We start from the raw sequence: 25,562 nt of genomic DNA, 5'->3' as shown, positions 1-25,562 counted from the left end.
CTACTACTAGTCAACTACTCGTCAACTACCTAGACTACTACTCGTCAACTACCTAGACTACTACTCGTCAACTACCTAGACTACTACTAGTCAACTACTCGTCAACTACCTAGACTACTACTCGTCAACTACCTAGACTACTACTCGTCAACTACCTAGACTACTACTCGTCAACTACCTAGACTACTACTCGTCAACTACCTAGTCAACTACTCGTCAACTACCTAGACTACTACTCGTCAACTACCTAGTCAACTACTCGTCAACTACCTAGTCAACTACTCGTCAACTACCTAGACTACTACTCGTCAACTACCTAGACTACTACTAGTCAACTACCTAGACTACTACTAGTCAACTACTCGTCAACTACCTAGACTACTACTCGTCAACTACCTAGACTACTACTCGTCAACTACCTAGACTACTACTAGTCAACTACTCGTCAACTACCTAGACTACTACTCGTCAACTACCTAGACTACTACTCGTCAACTACCTAGACTACTACTCGTCAACTACCTAGTCAACTACTCGTCAACTACCTAGACTACTACTCGTCAACTACCTAGACTACTACTAGTCAACTACTCGTCAACTACCTAGACTACTACTCGTCAACTACCTAGACTACTACTAGTCAACTACTCGTCAACTACCTAGACTACTACTAGTCAACTACTCGTCAACTACCTACACTACTACTCGTCAACTACCTAGACTACTACTCGTCAACTACCTAGACTACTACTCGTCAACTACCTAGACAACTACTCGTCAACTACCTAGACTACTACTCGTCAACTACCTAGACTACTACTCGTCAACTACCTAGACTACTACTCGTCAACTACCTAGACTACTACTCGTCAACTACCTAGACTACTACTCGTCAACTACCTAGACTACAACTCGTCAACTACCTAGACTACAACTCGTCAACTACCTAGACTACAACTCGTCAACTACCTAGACTACAACTCGTCAACTACCTAGACTACAACTCGTCAACTACCTAGACTACAACTCGTCAACTACCTAGACTACAACTCGTCAACTACCTAGACTACAACTCGTCAACTACCTAGACTACAACTCGTCAACTACCTAGACTACAACTCGTCAACTACCTAGACTACTACTCGTCAACTACCTAGACTACTACTCGTCAACTACCTAGACTACTACTCGTCAACTACCTAGACTACTACTCGTCAACTACCTAGACTACAACTCGTCAACTACAACTCGTCAACTACCGAGACTACAACTCGTCAACTACCTAGACTACTACTCGTCAACTACCTAGACTACTACTCGTCAACTACTCGTCAACTACAACTAGTCAACTACTCGTCAACTACAACTAGTCAACTACTCGTCAACTACAACTAGTCAACTACTCGTCAACTACTACTAGTCAACTACTACTAGTCAACTACTACTAGTCAACTACTCGTCAACTACTACTAGTCAACTACTACTAGTCAACTACTCGTCAACTACTACTAGTCAACTACTCGTCAACTACTCGTCAACTACTACTAGTCAACTACTACTAGTCAACTACTCGTCAACTACTACTAGTCAACTACTCGTCAACTACCACTAGTCAACTACTAGTCAACTACCTAGACTACTACTAGTCAACTACCTAGACTACTACTAGTCAACTACCTAGACTACTACTAGTCAACTACCTAGACTACTACCTAGACTACTACTAGTCAACTACCTAGACTACTACTAGTCAACTACTCGTCAACTACCTAGACTACAACTCGTCAACTACCTAGACTACTACTCGTCAACTACCTAGACTACTACTCGTCAACTACTCGTCAACTAGCTAGACTACAACTCGTCAACTAGCTAGACTACAACTCGTCAACTACCTAGACTACAACTCGTCAACTACCTAGACTACTACTCGTCAACTACCTAGACTACTACTCGTCAACTACCTAGACTACTACTCGTCAACTACCTAGACTACTACTCGTCAACTACCTAGACTACTACTCGTCAACTACCTAGACTACTACTCGTCAACTACCTAGACTACTACTCGTCAACTACCTAGACTACTACTCGTCAACTACCTAGACTACTACTCGTCAACTACCTAGACTACTACTAGACTACTACTCGTCAACTACTACTCGTCAACTACTACTCGTCAACTACTACTCTCGTCAACTACTACTCGTCAACTACTACTCGTCAACTACTACTAGTCAACTACTACTCGTCAACTACTACTAGTCAACTACTACTCGTCAACTACTACTAGTCAACTACTACTAGTCAACTACTACTAGTCAACTACTACTAGTCAACTACTCGTCAACTACTACTAGTCTACTACTCGTCAACTACCTAGACTACTACTCGTCAACTACCTAGACTACTACTCGTCAACTACCTAGACTACTACTCGTCAACTACCTAGACTACTACTCGTCAACTACCTAGACTACTACTCGTCAACTACCTAGACTACTACTCGTCAACTACCTAGACTACTACTAGACTACTACTCGTCAACTACTACTCGTCAACTACTACTCGTCAACTACTCCGTCAACTACTACTAGTCAACTACTCGTCAACTACTACTAGTCAACTACTACTAGTCAACTACTCGTCAACTACTACTAGTCTACTACTCGTCAACTACTACTAGTCTACTACTCGTCAACTACTACTAGTCTACTACTCGTCAACTACTACTAGTCTACTACTCGTCAACTACCTAGACTACTACTCGTCAACTACCTAGACTACTACTCGTCAACTACCTAGACTACTACTCGTCAACTACCTAGACTACTACTCGTCAATTACCTAGACTACTACTCGTCAACTACCTAGACTACTACTCGTCAACTACCTAGACTACTACTCGTCAACTACCTAGACTACTACTCGTCAACTACCTAGACTACTACTCGTCAACTACCTAGACTACTACTCGTCAACTACCTAGACTACTACTAGTCAACTACCTAGACTACTACTAGTCAACTACCTAGACTACTACTCGTCAACTACTCGTCAACTACCTAGACTACTACTCATCAACTACCTAGACTACTACTCGTCAACTACCTAGACTACTACTCGTCAACTACCTAGACTACTACTCGTCAACTACCTAGACTACTACTCGTCAACTACTCGTCAACTACCTAGACTACTACTCGTCAACTACCTAGACTACTACTAGTCACCTACTCGTCAACTACCTAGACTACTACTCGTCAACTACCTAGACTACTACTCGTCAACTACCTAGACTACTACTCGTCAACTACCTAGACTACTACTCGTCAACTACCTAGACTACAACTCGTCAACTACATAGACTACAACTCGTCAACTACCTAGACTACAACTCGTCAACTACCTAGACTACAACTCGTCAACTACCTAGACTACAACTCGTCAACTACCTAGACTACAACTCGTCAACTACCTAGACTACAACTCGTCAACTACCTAGACTACAACTCGTCAACTACCTAGACTACTACTCGTCAACTACCTAGACTACTACTCGTCAACTACCTAGACTACTACTCGTCAACTACCTAGACTACTACTCGTCAACTACCTAGACTACTACTCGTCAACTACCTAGACTACTACTCGTCAACTACCTAGACTACTACTAGTCAACTACCTAGACTACTACTCGTCAACTACTCGTCAACTACCTAGACTACTACTCATCAACTACCTAGACTACTACTCGTCAACTACCTAGACTACTACTCGTCAACTACCTAGACTACTACTCGTCAACTACCTAGACTACTACTCGTCAACTACCTAGACTACTACTCGTCAACTACCTAGACTACTACTCGTCAACTACCTAGACTACTACTAGTCACCTACTCGTCAACTACCTAGACTACTACTCGTCAACTACCTAGACTACTACTCGTCAACTACCTAGACTACTACTCGTCAACTACCTAGACTACTACTCGTCAACTACCTAGACTACAACTCGTCAACTACATAGACTACAACTCGTCAACTACCTAGACTACAACTCGTCAACTACCTAGACTACAACTCGTCAACTACCTAGACTACAACTCGTCAACTACCTAGACTACAACTCGTCAACTACCTAGACTACAACTCGTCAACTACCTAGACTACAACTCGTCAACTACCTAGACTACTACTCGTCAACTACCTAGACTACTACTCGTCAACTACCTAGACTACTACTCGTCAACTACCTAGACTACTACTCGTCAACTACCTAGACTACTACTCGTCAACTACCTAGACTACTACTCGTCAACTACCTAGACTACTACTAGTCAACTACCTAGACTACTACTAGTCAACTACTCGTCAACTACCTAGACTACTACTCAAGAGCCACCCACCTGTTCCTCATAGATCTTCTCGCGGCGGTTGGCTACCTCGTTGCGGATGATGGTTCCTATATACTCAATGACCATGGTGTGTTTGTCCAGGTCCTTGGCAGCGTACAGCCCCAGGCCCTGGATTTGGGACCGGGCCAGGTAGACATTGTTCTTCCACTCGGTCTTCAGACGTCGGTATTGGGAGGACTTGGAGTGGACAAACTGCTTGCTGTAGGGGGTGTTGATCTCGCCGGTGAAGGTGCTCTGGTAGGCCTTGGACATGGATGTACTGTTCAGGGTGTGAGGCCTAAGAGAGAGAGACACAGAACTAGATCAGAGTCAGTCTGCACAGTCATCATGTCAATCATGCAGTTTAGACTTGTTAAGTGTACTACTAAGAAACTACTAGTTTCACTGCTCAGTATGACAACATTTGATGAAACACATTATGAGGGGGTGTGGTATATGGTCAATATACCACGGCTAAGGGCTGTTCTTAGGCACGACACAACGCGGAGTATATACCACCCAAGGTGCCTTATTGCTATTATAAACTGGTTACCAACGTACAGTGCATTCGGAAAGTATTCAGACCCTTTAACTTTTTCCACATTTTGTTACGTTACAGCCTCATTCTAAAATGGATTAACATTGTTATCTCCTCTCGTCAATCTAAAACACAATACCCCAAAATGACAAAGCAAAAACAGGTTTTTAGAAATTTTTCCAAATGTATTACAGATGAAAAACGGAAATATCACATTTACATAAGTATTCAGACCCTTTACTGAGTACTATGTTGAATCATCTTTGGCAGCGATTACAGCCTAGAGTCTTCTTGGGTATGACACTACAAGCTTGGCACATCTGTATTTTGGGAGTTTCTCCCATTCTTCTCTGCAGATCCTCTCAAGCTCTGTCAGGTTGGATGGGGAGCGTCACTGCACAGCTATTTTCAGGTCTCTCCAGAGATGTTCGATTGGGTTCAAGTCCAGGCTCTGGCTGGGCCACTCAAGGACATTCAGAGACTTGTCCCGGAGCCACTCCTGCGTTGTCTTGGCTGTGTGCTTAGAGTCGTTGTCCTGTTGGAAGGTGAACCTTCACCCCAGTCTGAGGTCCTGAGCGCTCTGGAGCAGGTTTTCATCAAGGATCTCTCTGTACTTTGCTCCGTTCATCTTTCCCTCAATCCTGACTAGTCTCACAGTCCCTGCTGCTGAAAAACATCCCCACAGCATGATGCTGCCACCACCATGCTTCACTGTAGGGATGGTGCCAGGTTTCCTCCAGACGTGACACTTGGCATTCAGGCCAAAGAGTTCAATCTTGGTTTCATCAGACCAAAGAATCTTGTTTCTCATGGTCTGAGTCCTTTAGGTGCCTTGTGGCAAACTCCAAGCGGGCTGTCATGTGTCTTTTACTGAGGAGTGGCTTCCGTCTGGCCACTCTACCATAAAGGCCTGAATGAGTGCTCCACAGAGGAGCTCGGTCAGAGTGACCATCAGGTTCTTGGTCACCTACCTGATCTAGGAAGGTTCTATGTGGTTCCAAACTTTTTCCATTTAAGAATGATGGAGCCCACTGTATTCTTGGGGACCTTCAATGCTGCAGAAATGTTTTGGTACACTTCCCCAGATCTTTTCCTCGACACAATCCTGTCTCAGAGCGCTACAGAACATTCCTTCAAACTCATGGCTTGGTTTTTGCTCTGACATGCACTGTCAACTGTGGGACCTTATATAGACAGATGTGTACCTTTCCAAATCATGTCCAATCAATTCAATTTACCACAGGTGGACTCCAATCAAGCTGTAGAAACATCAAGGATGATCAATGGAAACAGGATGCACCTGAGCTCAATTTCGTCTGATTACTTATGTAAATAAGGTATTTGTTTATTTTTAATAAATGTGCAAAAAAAACATTTTGCTTTGTCATTTAGGGGGTATTGTGTGTGAACTGATGATCATTTTTGGAAATGTTTATCCATTTTAGAATAAGGCTGTAACGTAACAAAATGGGGGAAAGGGGAAGAGGTCTAAATACTTTCTGAATGCACTGTAATTAGAACAGTAAAAATACATGTTTTGTCCTATCCGCGGTATACGGTCTGATATACCACGGCTTTCGGCCAATCCGCAATCAGGGCTCGAACCACCCAGTTTATAATAAAACTATTACAACAGATCTATTTGGAATACTATATTGCATTCTTACCTCTTGCAGTGTGTCAGGACCTTGGGTTCGGAGCGGGCGCAGCCGGTGGGGTTGATCATGAGGGGCAGCTCCATCAGAGGGTGGCGACCATAACGGAACACATAGTTCTGGCAGTTCTCCACTCCAGGCAACTGATAATGTAACACACAGGATGTTGGTGAAGTTAACGATGAAATAGACAATGTTATCTCTCAGATGAAACCTTATTTCCTCTACAGTGCACTACTGTTAACAGAGCCATGGTGACTCTGGTCGAAAGGACTCAAAGTAGGGCACAGCATGGCTTAATAGGGTGACATTGGAGACACAGACATTGATATTATGGAAACAAATGAGAGCAGAGGCGAAAAACAAAACAGCGTTGCCGATGCTGCTTTCCCAAAGGACTTCTTACCGACTCAGTGATGCGCAGCACGGCGTGGACAGTGAGGCCGTACATCTCCTCTGCCTTCACGTGATCAGTGAACAGTTTCAGCATGGCAGACTCTTCCCTCAGCTTAGCTACAGACTGAACCACTCTGTCCCAGATACCTAGAGGAAACACAGGACATGGTTACAGACCAGATTAGTAAATAGCAAAGATGGAGTCAATTCCATTTAAATTACAGAAATGGCTGGGATTGCAAATCAATTCTGAATTAACGGCAATTTAGACATATTAACCTGAACTGTGGTCAGTTCTGTGACTACACATTTCAACACAGAGGGGCAGCCAGAGCTGGGTGTGGGGACAGACTGACAATGTACCTTCTGGGCTGGTGTCGCGGTAGTGCAGGTCCTCCTGTCCATGCTCCAGCACCCGTACCTCGAACAGCGGCCTTCCCTCCGTCTCGCTGATACGACAACGATACCGACACCGGCGGTTAGGCACCCGCGTGCTCCAGTAGATCCTGGTAGCCTCGAAGCCCACGGGGAAGATGGCGGTCGGGGAGTGGAAGGCTTGCATCTGAGATGGCAGCAGCTGACCTACGGCGTGGAAGATGAGGCCGCCTACGCGGAACAGGTGGATGCGGTCGCCGCGCTGTAAGATACTGGCGATCTGCTTGACCTCGTCTCTCTCGATGTAAACGCGTCGGAACACGGCGAAGCCCGTCAGCTCCTCCTCGCTGGGTCCTTTCAGTTTGTGTTGGGTGCACAGCATGGTCTTGTCCCTGAAGAACATGCAGCGGGCCCGGATGCCGCAGGTGAAGTGGTAGACGTTGGGGCAGCGCAGGCGGTTGCAGCTGTTGGTAGCGCCAGTCTTCTGGCAGCAGGCACAGCGGGTGCGGAGACCACGCCTCAACGCCATTTCTACGTTCATCAGCGCGCCTCCCTGCGTCTCGTACACCTCCGTGCTCCACAGGGCACAGTTGAGATGAACCCACAGGTCCACATCGATGTTGAGGAGCCTGGCAGGGCCGTCCGTGGCGCCGTCGCCCTCCTCATGGCAGAAGCAGCACTTGCGTTTGTCCCGGGGCAGCTTGTCAGGCCTCAGGGTGATGCGGAGACGCTCCATGAGCTCGGAGACCCCGCGGCTGCTCTCCTTCTTGGAACCTCCTTTACGGATGGTGATAACGATCTGGAGACGCTTCCAGCGGAGGCCCTTCCACTTTTTCACCTTGGGCCGGACCACCATCTCCTCAGGGTCGGGGGAGAGGGGCCTGCTGCGGTGCTTGACCTTGGGGGAGATCACCTCCAGGCTGGGGGTTGGGGAGGTGGGGATGTCCTGGGGCTGTGGGGCTGGCTGGTCAGCAGGCTTGGCATCATAGTCTGCTTCAGCGCTAGCATCAGGAGGAGGAAGGATGGCCAAAGCGTCAGGCTCCATTTTGATCGGAACAGTGGCAGGCTCTGTTTTGACCTGAATGGTGGTGGTGGCAGGCTCTGTTTTGACCAGAATGGTGGTCTGAGCAGGGCTGGAGGGAGCTTGAGAGGGAGATGCTGGTTGAGAGGAATAGGCTGGCTGGCTGGGGGAGGCTGGCTGGGTGGGGGAGGGGGAGGCTGGCTGGGTGGTGGAGGGGGAGGCTGGCTGGGTTGGAGGCTCAGTCTCAGGTTCGCTAGTAAGAGCAGGGGCAGGAGGTGGAGGAGAAGGAGAGGAGGGCGGGGAGTCTTCAATTGGGATGACGGGAAGGTGGCGTACATCCAGGTCAGACACGTTAGTTGTATAACAGTGCTGAACCGGTTTGTCCTCCTGCTCCGGCAACTCCTGAGAGAGAAATGAAAGTGTTTTTAGGGATCATCTCCAAGTCACTGACTAAAAGAAAGCCATGTGCAAAGGTCTCCAGCTAACTTGACCAATAGTAATTGATTGGATTTACAGTGGCTTTTTTCCTATTTTGGTGCCTTACAACCTAGATTTTGGGGAATTTTGTATCATTTGATTTACACAACATGTCCACCACTTTGAAGATGCAAAATATGTTTTTATTGTGAAAACAAGAAATAAGACAAAAAAACAGAAAAATTGAGTGTACATAGCTATTCACCCCCCCAAAGTCAATACTTTGTAGAGCCACCTTTTGCAGCCACCTTTTGCAGCAATTACAGCTGCAAGTCTCTTGAGATATGTCTCTATAAGCTTGGCACATCTTTCCACTGCGATTTTTGCCCATTCTTCAAGGCAAAACTTCTCCAGCTCCTTCAAGTTGGATGGGTTTCGCTGGTGTACAGCAATATTTAAGTCATAGCACAGATTCTCAATTGGATTGAGGTCTGGGCTTTGACTAGGCCATTCCAAGACGTGGAAATGTTTCCCCTTAAACCACTCGAGCATTGCTTTAGTAGTATGCTTAGGGTCATTGTCCTGCTGGAAGGTGAACCGCCGTCCCAGTCTCAAAAAAGGACAAACAGGTTTCCCTCAAGAATTTCCTTGTATATAGCACCATCAATCATTCCTTCAATTCTGACCAGTTTCCTAGTCCCTGCCGATGAAAAACATCCCCACAGCAGGGGATGGTATTCTCGGGGTGATGATGTGTTGGGTTTGCGGCAGACATAGCGTTTTCCTTGATGGCTAAAAAGCTCAATTTTAGTCTCATCTGACCAGAGTACCTTCTTCCATATGTTTGGGGAGCCTCCCACATGCCTTTGGGAAGCCTCCCAAACGGGTTCGCTTATTTTTTCTTTAACAATGGCTTTTTTTCTGGCCACTCTTCCGTAAAGCCCAGCTCTGTGGAGTGTACGGCTTAAAGTGGTCCTATGGACAGATACTCCAATCTCTGCTGTGGAGCTTTGCAGCTCCTTCAGGGTTATCTTTGGTCTCTTTGTTGCCTCTCTGATTAATGCCCTCCTTGCCTGGTCCGTGAGTTTTGGTGTGCGGCCCTCTCTTGGCAGGTTTGTTGTGGTGCCATATTCTTTCCATTTTTTAATAATGGATTTAACGGTGCTCTGTGGGATGTTCAGTTTCTGATATTTTTTTATAACCGAACTCTGATCTGTACTTCTCCACAACTTTGTTCCTGACCTGTTTGGAGATCTATTTGGTCTTCATGGTGCCGCTTGCTTGGTGGTGCCCCTTGCTTAGTGGTGTTGCAGTCTCTGGGGCCTTTCAGAACAGGTGTGTATATACACTGAGATCATGTGACACTTAAATGAAGTCCACCTGTGTGCAATCTAATTAATTATGTGACTTCTGAAGGTAACTGGTTGCACCAGATCTTATTTAGGGGCTTCATAGCAAAGGGGGTGAATACATATGCACGCACCACTTTTCCTTTTATTTATTTTTTAAACAAGTAATTTTTTTCATTTCACTTCACCAATTTGAACTATTTTGTGTGTCCATTACATGAAATCCTAATAAAAATCCATTTAAATTACAGGTTGTAATGCAACAAAATAGGAAAAAACGCCAAGGGGGTGAATACTTTTGCAAGGCACTGTATATAGCTATTTCCAGATGCTCAAAGGATTTTACATAATAAGGGATAAAGGGTCATTTTTGGAATGTTAAGTATAGACAAGCACAGATTTATATGAGCATACTATTAACAAACTTGAGCTAAAATAGAATTATAAACTGGGTGGTTCAAGCCCTGAATGCTGATTGGCTGACAGCCGTGGTATATCAGACCATATACCACAGGTATGACAAAACATTTTTACTGTTCTAATTATGTTGGTAACCAGTTTATCATTTAACATTTACATTTAAGTCATTTAGCAGACGCTCTTATCCAGAGCGACTTACAAATTGGTGCATTCACCTTATAATATCCAGTGGAACAACCACTTACAATAGTGCATCTAAATCTTTTAAGGGGGGGTTAGAAGGATTACTTTATCCTATCCCAGGTATTCCTTAAAGAGGTGAGGTTTCAGGTGTCTCCGGAAGGTGGTGATTGACTCCGCTGTCCTGGCGTCGTGAGGGAGCTTGTTCCACCATTGGGGTGCCAGAGCAGCGAACAGTTTTGACTGGGCTGAGCGGGAACTGTGCTTCCTCAGAGGTAGGGAGGCGAGCAGGCCAGAGGTGGATGAACGCAGTGCCCTTGTTTGGGTGTAGGGCCTGATCAGAGCCTGAAGGTACGGAGATGCCGTAATAGCAATAAGGCACTCCGCGTTGCGTCGTTCATAAGAACAGCCCTTAGCCGTGGTATATTGGTCATATACCACACCCCCTCTGGCCTTGTTGTTTAAATATAGCTACATCATAAATATACAAGGTTATATCATAGGGAGACTGTACAGGGATGTGATCAGGATAAGGATGTAGGCTGAGGGATAGGTCTGCATACTCAGTTGTCCTGAGTCTGCACAACACTGCCAGGACCTAGAATCAATGGAGACAAGTTTTTTAATTCTATATCTCTTGACACATTCATGAAAATAGTCATGGCCTCTAAATCTTGAAGTTGCATACTGGACTCAATTCCAAATAAACTACTGAAAGAGCTACTTCCTGTGCTTGGCCCTCCTACGTTGAACATAGCAAACGGCTCCCAATCCACCGGATGTGTACCAAACTCACTAAAAGTGGCAATAATACATTTCTCTTGAAAAAGCCAAACCTTGACCCAGAAAAAAAAAGATTTTTAAAAAAATAATAAAAATAATAAATAAATAAAAATCGGCCTATATCGAATCTCCCATTCCGCTCAAACATTTTTGAAAAAGCTGTTGCGCAGCAACTCACTGCCTTCCTGAAGATAAATAATGTACATGAAACGCTTCAACAGTCTGGTTTTAGACCCCATCATAGCACTGAGACTGCACTCGTGAAGGTGGTAAATTACCTTTTAATGGCGTCAGACCAAGGCTCTGCATCTGTCCTTGTGCACCTAGACCTTAGAGCTGCTTTTGACATGATCAATCACCACATTATTTTGGAGAGATTGGAAACCCTAATTGGTATACACGGACAAGTTCTTGCCTGGTTTAGATCTTATCTGTCGGGAAAGATATCAGTTCGTCTCTCTGGATGGTTTGTCCTCTGACAAATCAATTGTACATTTCGGTGTTCCTCAAGGTTCCGTATTAGGACCACTATTATTTTCACTATATATTTTACCTCTTAGTGATGTCATTCGGAAACATAATGTTAACTTTCACTGCTATGTGGACGATACACAGCTGTACATTTCGATGAAACATTGTGAAGCCCAAAAATTGCCTACCGTGGAAGCCTGTGTTTCAGACATAATGAAGTGGATGGCGGTAAAAGTTTTACTTTTAACCTGTTTGGGCTAGGGGGCAGTATTGAGAATTTTGGAAAAAATATGTGCCCATTTTTAACTGCCTCCTACACCAACTCAGAAGCTAGAATATGCATATTATTGTTCAGGTTTGGATAGAAAACACCCTAAAGTTTCTAAAACTGTTTGAATGGTGTCTGTGAGTATAACAGAACTCCTATGGCAGGCAAAAACCTGACAAGGTTTCATGCAGGAAGTGGCCTGTCTGACAAGGAGTCGTGCGTCTTGCATCTGTTTATTGAAAAGTAAGGATCTTAGCTGTAACGTGACAATTCCCAGGGCTCCAATAGGCTCTCAGGACGCGGGAAAATCATGAAGGTTGACGAGGCAGCCTCAGGCTGAAACAGATTATCATCTTATTCAAGTGTCCCATTAGGTGACAATGGAGTGAGGCGCGTGCGCGATTAGCCCCCGTGGAGTATTTTAATTCGGCTGTTTAGTTTATTGCAGATTCCCGGTCGGAATATTATCGCTTTTCTACGAGATAAATGGCATAAAAATTGGTTTTAAACAGCGGTTGACATGCTTCGAAGTACGGTAATGGAATATTTAGACATTTTTTGTCACGCCATGCGCTATGCTCGTGACCGTGGATTACCATTCTGATAGTGTCTAGAACTCACGAACAAAACGTCGCTGTTTGGATATAATGATGGATTATTTGGGACCAAACCTACATTTGTTATTGAAGAAGAAGTCCTGGGACTGCATTCTGACGAAGAACAAGAAAGGTAAGAACATTTTTCTTATAGGAAATGTGATTTTGGTGAAGGCTGAACTGCGTGGGTGTCTAAATAACTAGCCCTGTGATGCCGGGCTATGTACTTAGAATATTGCAAAATGTGCTTCATCCGAAAAGCTATTTTAAAATCGGACATATCGAGTGCATAGAGGAGTAATGTATCTATAATTCTTAAAATAATTGTTATGCTTTTTGTGAACGTTTATCGTGAGTAATTTAGCAAACTGTTAGTAAATTCCCCGGAAGTTTGCTAGTATGCTAGTTCTGAACGTCACATGCTAATGTAAAAAGCTGTTTTTTGATATAAATATGAACTTGATTGAACAAAACATGCATGTATTGTATAACATAATGTCCTAGGTTTGTCATCTGATGAAGATCATCAAAGGTGAGTGCTGCATTTAGCTGTCTTCTGGGTTTTGGTGACATTATATGCTGGCTTGAAAAATGGGTGTCTGATTATTTCTGGCTTGGTACTCTGCTGACATAATCTAATGTTTTGCTTTCGTTGTAAAGCCTTTTTGAAATCGGACAGTGTGGTTAGATTAACGAGAGTCTTGTCTTTAAATAGCTGTAAAATAGTCATATGTTTGAGAAATTGAAGTAATAGGATTTTTAAGGTTTTGAAAATCGCGCCACAGGCTGCAAGTGGCTGTTACGTAGGTGGGACGAATTCATCCCGCCTAGCCCAGAGAGGTTAAACTCTGACAATTTAAACTGACTCTATTACGAGGGCTGAGTCACTGGCTTACTAGTGCTTTTCCATGCCGTCCCTAGGAGGCGTGCGTCACTTGAGTGGGTTGAGTCACTGACGTGATCTTCCTGTCCGGGTTGGCGCCCCCCCTCAGGTTCGTGCAGTGGTGATCTTCGTGGGCTTTACTCAACCATGTCTCAGGGTAGTAGGTTGGTGGTCTGTTGATATCCCTCTAGTGGTGTGGGGTCTATACTCAGCCTGGTCTCAGGGTAGTAGGTTGGTGGTCTGTTGATATCCCTCTAGTGGTGTGGGGTCTATACTCAGCCTGGTCTCAGGGTAGTAGGTTGGTGGTCTGTTGATATCCCTCTAGTGGTGTGGGGTCTATACTCAGCCTGGTCTCAGGGTAGTAGGTTGGTGGTCTGTTGATATCCCTCTAGTGGTGTGGGGTCTATACTCAGCCTGGTCTCAGGGTAGTAGGTTGGTGGTCTGTTGATATCCCTCTAGTGGTGTGGGGTCTATACTCAACCATGTCTCAGGGTAGTAGGTTGGTGGTCTGTTGATATCCCTCTAGTGGTGTGGGGGCTGTGCTTTGGCAAAGTGGGTGTGGTTATATCCTGCCTGGTTGGCCCTGTCCGGGGGTATCAGATGGGGCCACAGTGTCTCCCGACCCCTCCTGTCTCAGCCTCCAGTATTTATGCTGCAATAGTTCATGGGTCGGGGGCAAGGGTCAGTCTGTGATATCTGGTGTAATTCTCCCGTCTTATCTGGTGTCCTGTGTGAATTTAAGTATGCTCCCTCTAATTCTCTCTTTCTCCCCCCAGAGGACCTGAGCCCTAGGACCATGCCTCAGGACTACCTGACCTGATGACTCTTTGCTGTCCCCAGTCCACCTGGTCGTGCTGCTGCTCCAGTTTCAACTGTTCTGCCTGCGGCTATAGAACCCTGACCTGTTCACCGGATGTGCTACCTTGTCCCAGACCTGCTGTTTTCTAATCTCTCTACCGCACCTGCTGTCTTGAACTCTGAATGCTCGGCTATGAAAAACCAACTGACATTTACTCCTGAGGTGCTGACCTGTTGCACCCTCTACAACCAATGTGATTATTATTATTTGACCATGCTGGTCATTTATGAACGTTTGAACATCTTGGCCATGTTCTGTTATAATCTCCACCCGGCACAGCCAGAAGAGGACTGGCCACCCCTCAGAACCTGGTTCCTCTCTAGGTTTCTTCCTAGGTTCCTGACTTTCTAGGGAGTTTTCCCTAGCCACCGTGCTTCTACATCTGCATTGCTTGCTGTTTGGGGTTTCTGGGTTTCTGTATAGCACTGTATAGCTTTATAAATACATGTGATTGATTGATTCTATTATATTGGAGAATAAATATAAAAAAGTAGGCCTTTCTGATTAATCAGGAAATATCAAATTCCTGAAATAAATAGAATGCAGTGGGACGTACCTGTTTTATGAGTGAGAGGATGTCCACCTGTTTCTTCAGAGTGCAGCCTGGCAGAGAAATATCAAACTGTCTCAGCCACTCTGCATTCTGGCTGGGTGAACTACCTTCTATACCACCAGTCTTCACACACAGGGCACCTGAGGGGAGACTTCACTGTTACAATGATCGGTTTTATCAATAAATGTATCTGACTATTTTATGTTCTGTTTCTCCAATACATTTATCTAGCTAACCATGTACTCAAAAGTAAGACGGGGTAAATTCAACCTGGAGAAACTTTAAAAACTCAGGCACAGATCTAGGATCAGCTTATCCTCCTCGCTAAACCTTAGGTTTCTGGTTAGATCAGTATTTAGTAGGTAACAACATTAATATCTACATTCTATTTGGGACTTTCTAAGTGTGAAAATAAATATAATACATGTGAGCTGGAGGTCCAGTACCTGGTTGTACAGGTTCTTTCCCTGGTCCTGAGGCTCCTGCCCTGCCTGGGCTGGGAGAGAAAGCTACCTCATAGGAACCAGGCATCCGTATGTGCAGCAGCTGAGCCACCACCACCATCACATGGTTCAGATTCTACAGAAATATACATCAACCAATCAATCAAGATCTTGGTTGCTTTCAATGAGACACAGTTCAAGGTTCAGTTCAGACAGGAGATAGCCTGGTCCCACATTGGTTTGTGTCATATTGCCAAACATGACGCAACAATTACCATAGGAGTTGGCAAGAGCACACAAACTGATCTGGGACCAGTCTAGATAGGAGAGGGGTTGAAGTGAAAATGAGAGTGGGTCGGAAAGGGGTGTAAGGATGGAAGGGTGTTAGCTCAGTACCTTGGCTGCAGCGGAGGACAGTGTGAAGGTCACAGCAACCTCGTTGCTCTTGGCTTTGTCCCAGGGGTTGGTTGTAGACACCGCCTTGCCATCAGCTGCTTCAAACGGCTTGTTCTCTGGAAACACTGAACAAGGACAGAAAAAAGGTGACGTGGACTGGCAAGACAGAGGGAATTCATAAGTAAGTTATTTCAGAAGTGATAGTCCAATATTCGTTTTTTTATGTACATTTTAAAGTATTTTAGTTATTGAGCAATGCTCTTAGATGCTCACGAACCACTTACAATAACTGCATTTTCAACAAGTATATTTTTTATGCCTGTATAGTGGTCCTACCAGGGATGGCAGTGCGGGGGATGAGTGGTATAGTAGGGGAGATGGTTCTCTCCGTCTCCTCCTCTTTGGGTTCTCGGAAGCGAGGGAAGCGTAGCGCCTCGTCACCTAAGTCACACTCAGGAGAGGACGCTGGGACAATACTATCTGGAGCATCGCTGTCCTCATCACTTTCCATCCTGAAAGATACAGGTAAGGTCATGTCTGAGATTAACTTCATACTAAATAACTACTCATTATTATTGGAGTACTTCTTTAGTATTGAGAGCAAAATTGATGCTCTCCATCCTGGAAAATACAGTTGGTCAGTCTAAAGGTCACACTGGGTAATATAATGGCTGGTAATATACATGGCAGAGAAGTAGAGGAGAATGGTCACCCTCAAAATATTGAGGAAAAGTTTAAAACAGTAACAGCAATGTGATCCCAATAAAAGCATGTCATCCCATTGGCTTAGGCTATTTAAAAAGTTATTTTTCTCAAATGTATTTTCACCCATCCTCCTCCAAAACGCTTTAAATCACTAACACAGCCGTCACTGATACAGTACATGTCACGCAGAGACGCAGGATTCAGACAGGCTCCGTATCATACCTGATGTCCTCGTTCTGGTTGTGAGGTGGGGTGGGGAGCGCTGCTAAAATATCCACACTCTTCACCTCCTCAGTCACAGAATCTACAGACAAATTATAGAGATAGAACTATTAACATACTGCTCAGCTGCTCATCAAGTTGGACTGCACTCTACAAAATCCTTACATTGTTCCCATCCGGCTCGAAGGACCACGAAATTGCTGAGGGTTTTAGATTACACAATTCACAACCTGAATTTTGGGGCGGCTGTACAAAACCCTACAGACGTTCAGAAGGGAGACTAAGTGTGATTTTATTTTTAATAAAAATACTTGAAACAAAAAAAATTGAAATAAAAGCCTCTTCTTACCCATAGTGTCCTCTGTTTCCTGTTCCTCAGTCAGCTCCTCCACAGCTGCCCCGTTGAGCAATTTGTGCTGCACCGAGGGGGGTGGTGTGGGGGGCAGGGAAGACGGGGGTGTCGGTGGATTACTAAGGTTACTCTGTTAGGATATAGGGTTAGCCAAGGTTACACAGTTGACAGTGGGATAATTGAAAACAATAAAAGTGCTTGTTGTCATATGCACATCTTCTTAAACTTAGTTGCTGGGCGAGTAAATATATACTGAACAAAAATAGAAACGCAACATGTAAAGTGTTGGTCCCATGTTTTATGAGCTGAAATAAAAGATCCCAGAAATGTTTCATACGCACAAAAGGCATATTTCTCTCAAATTTGGTGCACAAATTTGTTTACAACTCACTGCCTTCCTGAAGACAAACAATGTATACGTAACGCTTCAGTCTGGTTTTAGACCCCATCATAGCACTGAGACTGCGCTTGTGAAGGTGGTAAATTACCTTTTAATGACGTCAGACCGAGGCTCTGCATCTGTCCTCGTGCTCCTAGATCTTAGTGCTGCTTTTGATACCATCGACCACCACATTATTTTGGAGAGATTGGAAACCCAAATTGGTCTACATGGACAAGTTCTGGCCTGGTTTAGATCTTATCTGTCGGAAAGATATCAGTTTGTCTCTGTGAATGGTTTGTCCTCTGACAAATCAATTGTAAATTTCGGTGTTCCTCAAGGTTCCGTTTTAGGACCACTATTGTTTTCACTATATATTTTACCTCTTGGGGATGTCATTCGAAAACATAATGTTAAATTTCACTGCTATGCGGACGACACACAGCTGTACATTTCAATGAAACATGGTGAAGCCCCAAAACTGCCATACTAGAAGCCTGTGTTTCAGACATAAAGAAGTGGATGGCTGCAAACTTTCTACTTTTAAACTCGGACAAAACAGAGATGCTTGTTCTAGGTCCCAAGAAACAAAGAGATCTTCTGTTGAATCTGACAATTAATCTGGATGGTTGTACAGTCGTCTCAAATAAAACTGTGAAGGACCTCGGCGTTACTCTGGACCCTGATCTCGAATTTGAAGAACATATCAAGACTGTTTCAAGGACAGCTTTTTTCCATCTACGTAACATTGCAAAAATCAGAAACTTTCTGTCCAAAAATGATGCAGAAAAATGTATCCATGCTTTTGTTACTTCTAGGCTGGACTACTGCAATGCTCTACTTTCCGGCTACCCGGATAAAGCACTAAACAAACTTCAGTTAGTGCTAAATACGGCTGCTAGAATCCTGACTAGAACCCCAAAATTTGATCATATTACTCCAGTGCTAGCCTCCCTACACTGGCTTCCTGTTAAGGCAAGGGCTGATTTCAAGGTTTTACTGCTAACCTACAAAGCATTACATGGGCTTGCTCCTACCTATCTTTCCGATTTGGTCCTGCCGTACATACCTACACGTACGCTACGGTCACAAGACGCAGGCCTCCTAATTGTCCCTAGAATTTCTAAGCAAACGGCTGGAGGTAGGGCTTTCTCCTATAGAGCTCCATTTTTATGGAATGGTCTGCCTACCCACGTGAGAGACGCAGACTCAGTCTCAACCTTTAAGTCTTTACTGAAGACTTATCTCTTCAGTAGGTCCTATGATTAAGTATAGTCTGGCCCAGGAGTGTGAAGGTGAACGGAAAGGCTGGAGCGACGAACCGCCCTTGCTGTCTCTGCCTTGCCGGTTCCCCTCTCTCCACTGGGATTCTCTGCCTCTAACCCCGTTACAGGGGCTGAGTCACTGGCTTACTGGTGTTCTTCCATGCCGTCCATGGGAGGGGTGCGTCACTTGAGTGGGTTGAGTCACTGACGTGGTCTTCCTGTCTGGGTTGGCGCCCCCCCCCCCCCTTGGGTTGTGCCGTGGCGGAGATCTTTGTGGGCTATAATCTGCCTTGTCTTAGGACGGTAAGTTGGTGGTTGGAGACATCCCTCTAGTGGTGTGGGGGCTGTGCTTTGGCAAAGTGGGTGGGGTTATATCCTGCCTGTTTGGCCCTGTCCGGGGGTATCATCGGATGGGGCCACAGTGTCTTCTGATCCCTCCTGTCTCAGCCTCCAGTATTTATGCTGCAGTAGTTTATGTGTCGGGGGGCTAGGGCCAGTCTGTTACATCTGGAGTATTTCTCTTGTCTTATCCGGTGTCCTGTGTGAATTTAAATATGCTCTCTCTAATTCTCTCTTTCTCTCTTCTTTCTTTCTCTCTCTCGGAGGACCTGAGCCCTAGGACCATGCCTCAGGACTACCTGGCATGATGACTCCTTGCTGTCCCCAGTCCACCTGGCCATGCTGCTGCTCTAGTTTCAACTGTTCTGCCTGCGGCTATGGAACCCTGACCTGTTCACCGGACGTGCTTGTTGCACCCTCGACAACTACTATGATTATTATTATTTGACCATGCTGGTCATTTATGAACATTTTAACATCTTGACCATGTTCTGTTATAATATCCACCCGGCACAGCCAGAAGAGGACTGGCCACCCCTCATAGCCTGGTTCCTCTCTAGGTTTCTTCCTAGGTTTTTGGCCTTTCTAGGGAGTTTTTCCTAGGGAGTTTTTCCTAGCCACCGTGCTTCTTTCACATGCATTGCTTGCTGTTTGGGGTTTTAGGCTGGGTTTCTGTACAGCACTTTGAGATATCAGCTGATGTACGAAGGGCTATATAAATACATTTGATTTGATTTGATTTACATCCCCGTTAGTGAGCATTTCTCCATTGCCAAGATAATCCATGCACCTGACAGGTGTGGCATATCAAGAAGCTGATTAAACAGCATGATCATTACACAGGTGCACCTTGTGCTGAGGACAATAAAAGGCCACACTAAAATCTGCAGTTTTGTCACACAACACAATGCCAAATATGTCTCAAGTTGAGGGAGCTTGCAATTGGCATGCAGACTGCAGGAATGTCCACCAGAGCTGTTGCCAGAGAATTGAATGTTCATTTCTCTGCCATAAGCCACCTCCAACATCATTTTAGAGAATTTGGCAGTACATCCAACAGGCCTCACAACCACAGACCACGTGTAACCACGCCAGCCCAGGACCTCCACATCCGTCTTCTTCACCTGCAGGATCGTCTGGAACCAGCCACCCAGACAGTTGATGAAACTGAGGAGTATTTCTGTCTGTAATAAAGCCCTTTTGTGGGGAAAAACTCATTCTGAATGGCAGGGCCTAGCTCCCCAGTGGTAGGGCCCTCCCAGGCCCAGCCATGTGCTCTGCCCCTGCCAAGTCATGTGAAATCCATTGATTAGGGTCTAATGAATATATTTAAATTGACTAATTTCTTTTTATAAACTGTAACTCAGTAAAATCGTTGAAATTGTTGCATGTTGCTTTTATAGTTTTGTTCAGTATACACACTGTTACTCCTGCACCAAGAGCAATATGCAGCTGGAAATTTGGACCACAACACTAAGTCCATGCTGTACACATCAGGTTGCTGAACGGAACATACCTTGGTGAGTAGCTGAGAGTAGTAGTCTGGGATGTTCCCCAGTAACGCATTTCCAAAGGAGCCCTTGAGCTGGGCCTTGCCATTGGCTGGGCTGCTGCCGAAGGGGGCGAACAGGTCCAGACTGGCAGTGATGGAGGGCTCCATCAGGGGAAGGAGAGAAAGGCCCTGGAAGAATGACAAAATTGTTACAGCAACAAAACAAGCCACATTAGGTATTACTGTCAACAGTGGCATCCTACCAAACATGCACTGTGTAAATAGTTGTTTTTTTAGAGTGCTTTTCATTCTCTCATTAATTGAAAAAAATATATACAGAATACATTAAAATCAATGGTTCAGCTCCACCCTTGAATTAAATTCAAGTGTCACACTACATTTCAGTGAGAAAAGGTTTTACCTGTTTCAGTTGCTTCATCAAGGCCTCAGTGCTCTTCCCAATCTCCTCTTTCTTCTTCTTACGGGACTGGGGCGCTCGTTCTCCAGGCTTGTTGGATCGCTTTGCCTTGGCAACAGGAGCCCTCTTTGTAATGGACTGCAGATCCTGTGACAAACAAAAGCAATGAAGCAAGGAATTAAATCATCCCATTTGAGAGGACGACTACAATAAAATAAATACAATTTGTAAAACATTCTAAAAGCCCTATTTGCACGGGACTCGTATTACTATAGAACGTGTTATGTAATTACTACCCCAGCAGTCTGTTTTTCCAGTCCACTAATCAGACGGGATTAGTTTTACCAAACTGCCCCCTGTAAATTCGTTTTTTTCCCTCATTCAAAATGGACCGTTATGATGGAAGCCTGGAGGCTGTTCTAGGTGTGAAGATATTTCAACTTGTCTAGGGATAGCCTTACATTGGCTTTCAGTTCAAAGAAAGTCAAAACAATATCAATAAAAACCATGAACTGTATGGAGACATTTAATTAACTAATATAGTTGGCAATTCATCAATTCATTGGCAGAAATTCATCCACTTAAACTTTTAAAAGATAAGTAGATGTGTAGGCATCCATAGCACTTTGTTTTAAGATAAGTAGATGTGTAGGCATCCATAGCACTTTGTTTTAAGATAAGTAGATGTGTAGGCATCCATAGCACTTTGTTTTAAGATAAGTAGATGTGTAGGCATCCATAGCACTTTGTTTTAAGATAAGTAGATGTGTAGGCATCCATAGCACTTTGTTTTAAGCATCAATTTGTTCCCATGTTCTTACCCAAACTACATGCAACACCGGTTAAACTCTAATATCCCTCAAAACACAAGGACGGGATAAGGACCATGGAGTTTGATGAAAAACAATAGCTTTATTGGGGAATAATAACCTCCTTGCCAAGTAAAAATGACTGACATGGCAGATTCTGACCGGACAAAATTTACAGATGTGGTCTTTTGTGAATGTAATTACATTACCCGACCTCCCACAGTAAAACTAATCCTGTCCAAATAGGGCTCAAGTCTATTTCTATGACTAGTACTTACTAGTTTTCAACATGGAGAAGAAAGACATCTGTAACGGACAGGATATATCCGACTCACCTCCATGTTGCGGGGAGTCCCCTGTAGTTTCTGCTCCAGCATGGCCAGCTTGCTGTTGATGTGTCCGTTTATCTCGTTGTGGATGCCGTCAGAGGGCCTCTGAGCGGCCAGCTGCAGATTCTTGGTCCTCAGGAGCTTCTGCAGTAGCTGTTGTCCTGTCTCAGTCCTGGGGATGTGGGCTCCAGGGTCCCCTCCTAGTCCAGGACCATTGTTACCAAACCCTCCAACCGGCTCCCCAGTCACCTCCCTTTTGATGGCTCCAGAGTGAAGACCACTATTTCCTTCCCCGTCACAGGTCAACTCTCTGGGCTCCTGTTTGATGTTCTGTAGGGTCATCTTACAAAGAGTTCCCTCTCTGGAGCCTGGTGGAGGTTGAGGACCACCCTGGTTCACTGAGCCCTGTTGTGGATGCTGTTGGCCCTGCGGTCCACTCTCACCCTTCTGAGGCGAAAGCTTATTTGGGGGGACTTGGCTCTGGGTTGTGTCGCCACTTTCGGCCTTAAGCCCAGGGTAGTCCAGGGGACTCTTGGATGCTCCAGGCGACCTGAGAGGAGAGGGCTTGATCTGACTGTAAGGACTACCTTTCCCAGCTGCCCCGTCGGTTACAGACGGAGAGGCAACGTGGGTGGAGTGTGGCGTGCCTGGGGTAGCTGGGCTCATGCCTGCTTCCTGTTTCTGGACTGAGGATCCTGCAGGGGAGCCTGCGTGGGAGGGAGAGCCCTGGAAGCGTTTTTGAGCCATGTGGAGCTGTTGTTGCTGGTGTTGCATGACTTGGTTTGGGTTGGGTTGACGCATCCCCATCCCCTGTGTCATGGCGTGGCGCTGGGGGTCTCCTGGGGAGTTGGCCAGGGGCTGACGGGGAGACATGGGCCTGATCTGGCAGCCTTGGGGGGGCCCACCACGTACCTGACCCATGGGGGAGCGAGTCATGGGCAGCTGGCCTCTCATCTGGTGTTGTTGGGCCTGTTGCTGCATCATCTGCTGCTGTTGGACACTCAAGGCGTACTGAGGCGAGGCTCCTGGCTGCTGCTGTTGGACTACAGGTCCCATGATCCCTTGCTGCTGCATCTGAGGAGTCACCACGCCCGGTGGTTGGCCAGGGGCTATCATCCCTGGTTGTTGCGGGGAGCCTAATCCCCCTGGTTTCCCCAGAGCTCCTCCATAGTGCATCTGCTGGGCCTCCAGACCTCCAGGCATTCTCTGGACCTGTCCCACCTGCTGCCCTAGACCAGGGGGCCCCTGGGGCCTCATCTGCCCTGACTGTCCCTGACACACCTGGAGCCTCATCATCTGGCCCTGTTGTTGTTGCTGCAGTTGGAGCTGGCGCTGTTGGATCATGGCCTGGATGTGCTGGATCTGCTGGTTGGGGGTGAGGTGTCGGAGCTGGGGGTTCTGGGCTATGATAGCCTGGATGTTGACTGGGGTGCGTATCTGACTGGGTGGAACTCCAGGCCTCTGGCCAGGCATCATGACCTGCTGCTGGGTTCTCAGCATGCCCATCATGGCCTGCTGCTTTTGCTGCTGGGCCTGCTGTGCCATGAGGGCCTGTTGCTGGGGACTAGGGTGGCCTGGCATACCAGGGACAGGCTGAGGCTGACCAGGGTGGTTCTGTTGACCTATCACATTCTGCATCTGGCCCATACTGTCATGTTGTTGTTGCTGTTGTCCAATTGGGTCTTGGGCTTGCTGCATAAGATTATGTTGTTGTAATTGTTGTTGTCGTTGCTGTTGTTGTTGGGCCATGAAACACATCTGCTGTCCTTCCTGCTTGACGGTGACCAAACCAGACTTTGAGGGATCAGCATTGAGGGAACTCTGTCGCTGTAGAGAGGTTTGTTGATGAAGCTGCTGTTGTACTTGGGGATGCATGCCAGCCTGTTGGTAACCTGCTTGCTGTTGAAGTCCAGCTTGAGTATTTTGAGGAGGTGGTTGTTGTTGTTGCTGTAATGCTGGTTGCTGCTGCTGGGCCATGTACTGCTGCTGTTGTCCCACTGCCGCCTGTTGCTCTCCAGAAGCCCCTGGTTGGGTCATCTGGCCCGGGATTGAAGGTCCAGGTCCACCCTGTTGTGGAGGGGTCCTAGAGATAGGACTAAGGATGCCACCCTCCCCCTGCTGCAGCCCCTCAGCTGGTTGAGGGGTGACCCGAGTGCTCTCCCCTGCTGAAGCTGGAGAAGAGCCCATTTGACCTGGGGTGGCAGGTTGAGAGAGTCCTCCCTGGGAGTCTTGAGACTGGTTGGGTTGGCTGATGAAGCCCTGTGGTGGTGGTTGAATGAGCTGTTGTTGTGCCACTTGTTGCTGCTGCTGCTGTAGCTTCAGTTGCTGCTGCGCCAACATGCGCTGAGCCAGGATTTGTTGTTGAGGTGTGAGCTGGGCCTGGCCAGGTCCTCTGAGTCCGTGGAGCTGAGGGGGTCCCACTACTCCCTGCTCGCCCATCATGACCTGAGGCCTCTGTTGCTGCTGTATACCTGTCTGGGCCCCCGTCATGCCTAAAGGCTGGTTCATAGGCTGCCCTCCCATCAGGGTCTGCGGTGGCTGGGCCACAGCCTGGCCTGGTACTGTAATCTGGGGCAACATGGCCTGGTTGGGCATCATTCCCTGTTGGAGGTTTGGTTGTTGACCCATCAGAGGGTTACCCATGATGCCTGGCTGTGATTGTGGCAACATACCTGCTTGGCCACCTGGATGTGGCATGGGCGGCTGGCCTTGCATCATCGCCTGTTGTTGCTGCTGCTGCTGTAGTTTCTGAATGATCTGCATCCTGTGTTGTCTCTCCTGGAGAAGTCTTGGGTCTGCCCCTTGGACTACTCCTGGACCCTGGGGGAAGAACGCTGCAGGTGGACCACCAGGAGGACCAGGGGGTCTAACTCCCAGAGTTCCAAGGTGCTGGCCTCCTCCCAGGAACGGCTGCCCCTGTGGGGGCATTCGGACGGGCATACCTCCCTGGGGCATGATTCCTGGAGGTTGACTCATCACAGGAGCCCCTTGCTGGCCCATCATCTGCCCAGGCATCTTGGAGAGACTGTGGGGCCCCTGGGTAGAGGGGCCTGGGGCCAGGAGACCAGAGCACTGCTGGTGCTGCTGCTGCTTGCTTCTGTACTCTGCAATCAGGTTGGTGTGTTCCTTCTGCTGCTTTCGCACCTGAAATACAACAAGAGATACGGGTTAACAGGTGCCTAATACCATCTTAAGACTGGAAACATGAGGGTGGGTGGATGGAGAGGGTAAGGATTTTCAGAGTTTCTT

At 46.3% G+C, this 25,562-nt stretch overlaps 1 protein-coding gene across 3 annotated transcripts in view; it reads right to left on the bottom strand.

Annotated features, from left to right (window-relative positions):
• Nucleotides 1–25,562, bottom strand: part of LOC106572669 (histone-lysine N-methyltransferase 2D) — a 67,143-nt gene that overhangs the window by 5,502 nt on the left and 36,079 nt on the right. For 2 of the 3 annotated variants that reach the window (XM_082962196.1, XM_082962194.1), the window contains exons 34-46: nucleotides 22,320–25,457; nucleotides 21,179–21,322; nucleotides 20,782–20,946; nucleotides 17,280–17,412; nucleotides 16,931–17,012; nucleotides 16,340–16,515; nucleotides 16,004–16,128; nucleotides 15,611–15,743; nucleotides 15,168–15,304; nucleotides 7,353–8,787; nucleotides 7,000–7,136; nucleotides 6,606–6,736; nucleotides 4,413–4,719 (exon numbers count right to left, since the gene is read on the bottom strand). In XM_082962196.1, coding sequence (XP_082818322.1) covers nucleotides 4,413–4,719; nucleotides 6,606–6,736; nucleotides 7,000–7,136; nucleotides 7,353–8,787; nucleotides 15,168–15,304; nucleotides 15,611–15,743; nucleotides 16,004–16,128; nucleotides 16,340–16,515; nucleotides 16,931–17,012; nucleotides 17,280–17,412; nucleotides 20,782–20,946; nucleotides 21,179–21,322; nucleotides 22,320–25,457 — 6,243 coding nt within the window. The remainder of the gene's footprint in view (nucleotides 1–4,412; nucleotides 4,720–6,605; nucleotides 6,737–6,999; nucleotides 7,137–7,352; nucleotides 8,788–15,167; nucleotides 15,305–15,610; nucleotides 15,744–16,003; nucleotides 16,129–16,339; nucleotides 16,516–16,930; nucleotides 17,013–17,279; nucleotides 17,413–20,781; nucleotides 20,947–21,178; nucleotides 21,323–22,319; nucleotides 25,458–25,562) is intronic. The other variant, XM_082962195.1, reaches the window with a different exon arrangement.

This window comes from Salmo salar, chromosome 15, assembly GCF_965601325.2.
Source record: "Salmo salar chromosome 15, fSalSal1, whole genome shotgun sequence".
In the NCBI taxonomy this organism is placed as follows: Eukaryota; Metazoa; Chordata; class Actinopteri; order Salmoniformes; family Salmonidae; genus Salmo; species Salmo salar.
Note: the sequence above shows the minus strand (reverse complement) of the source record. Positions and strands in the feature narration are given on the sequence as shown.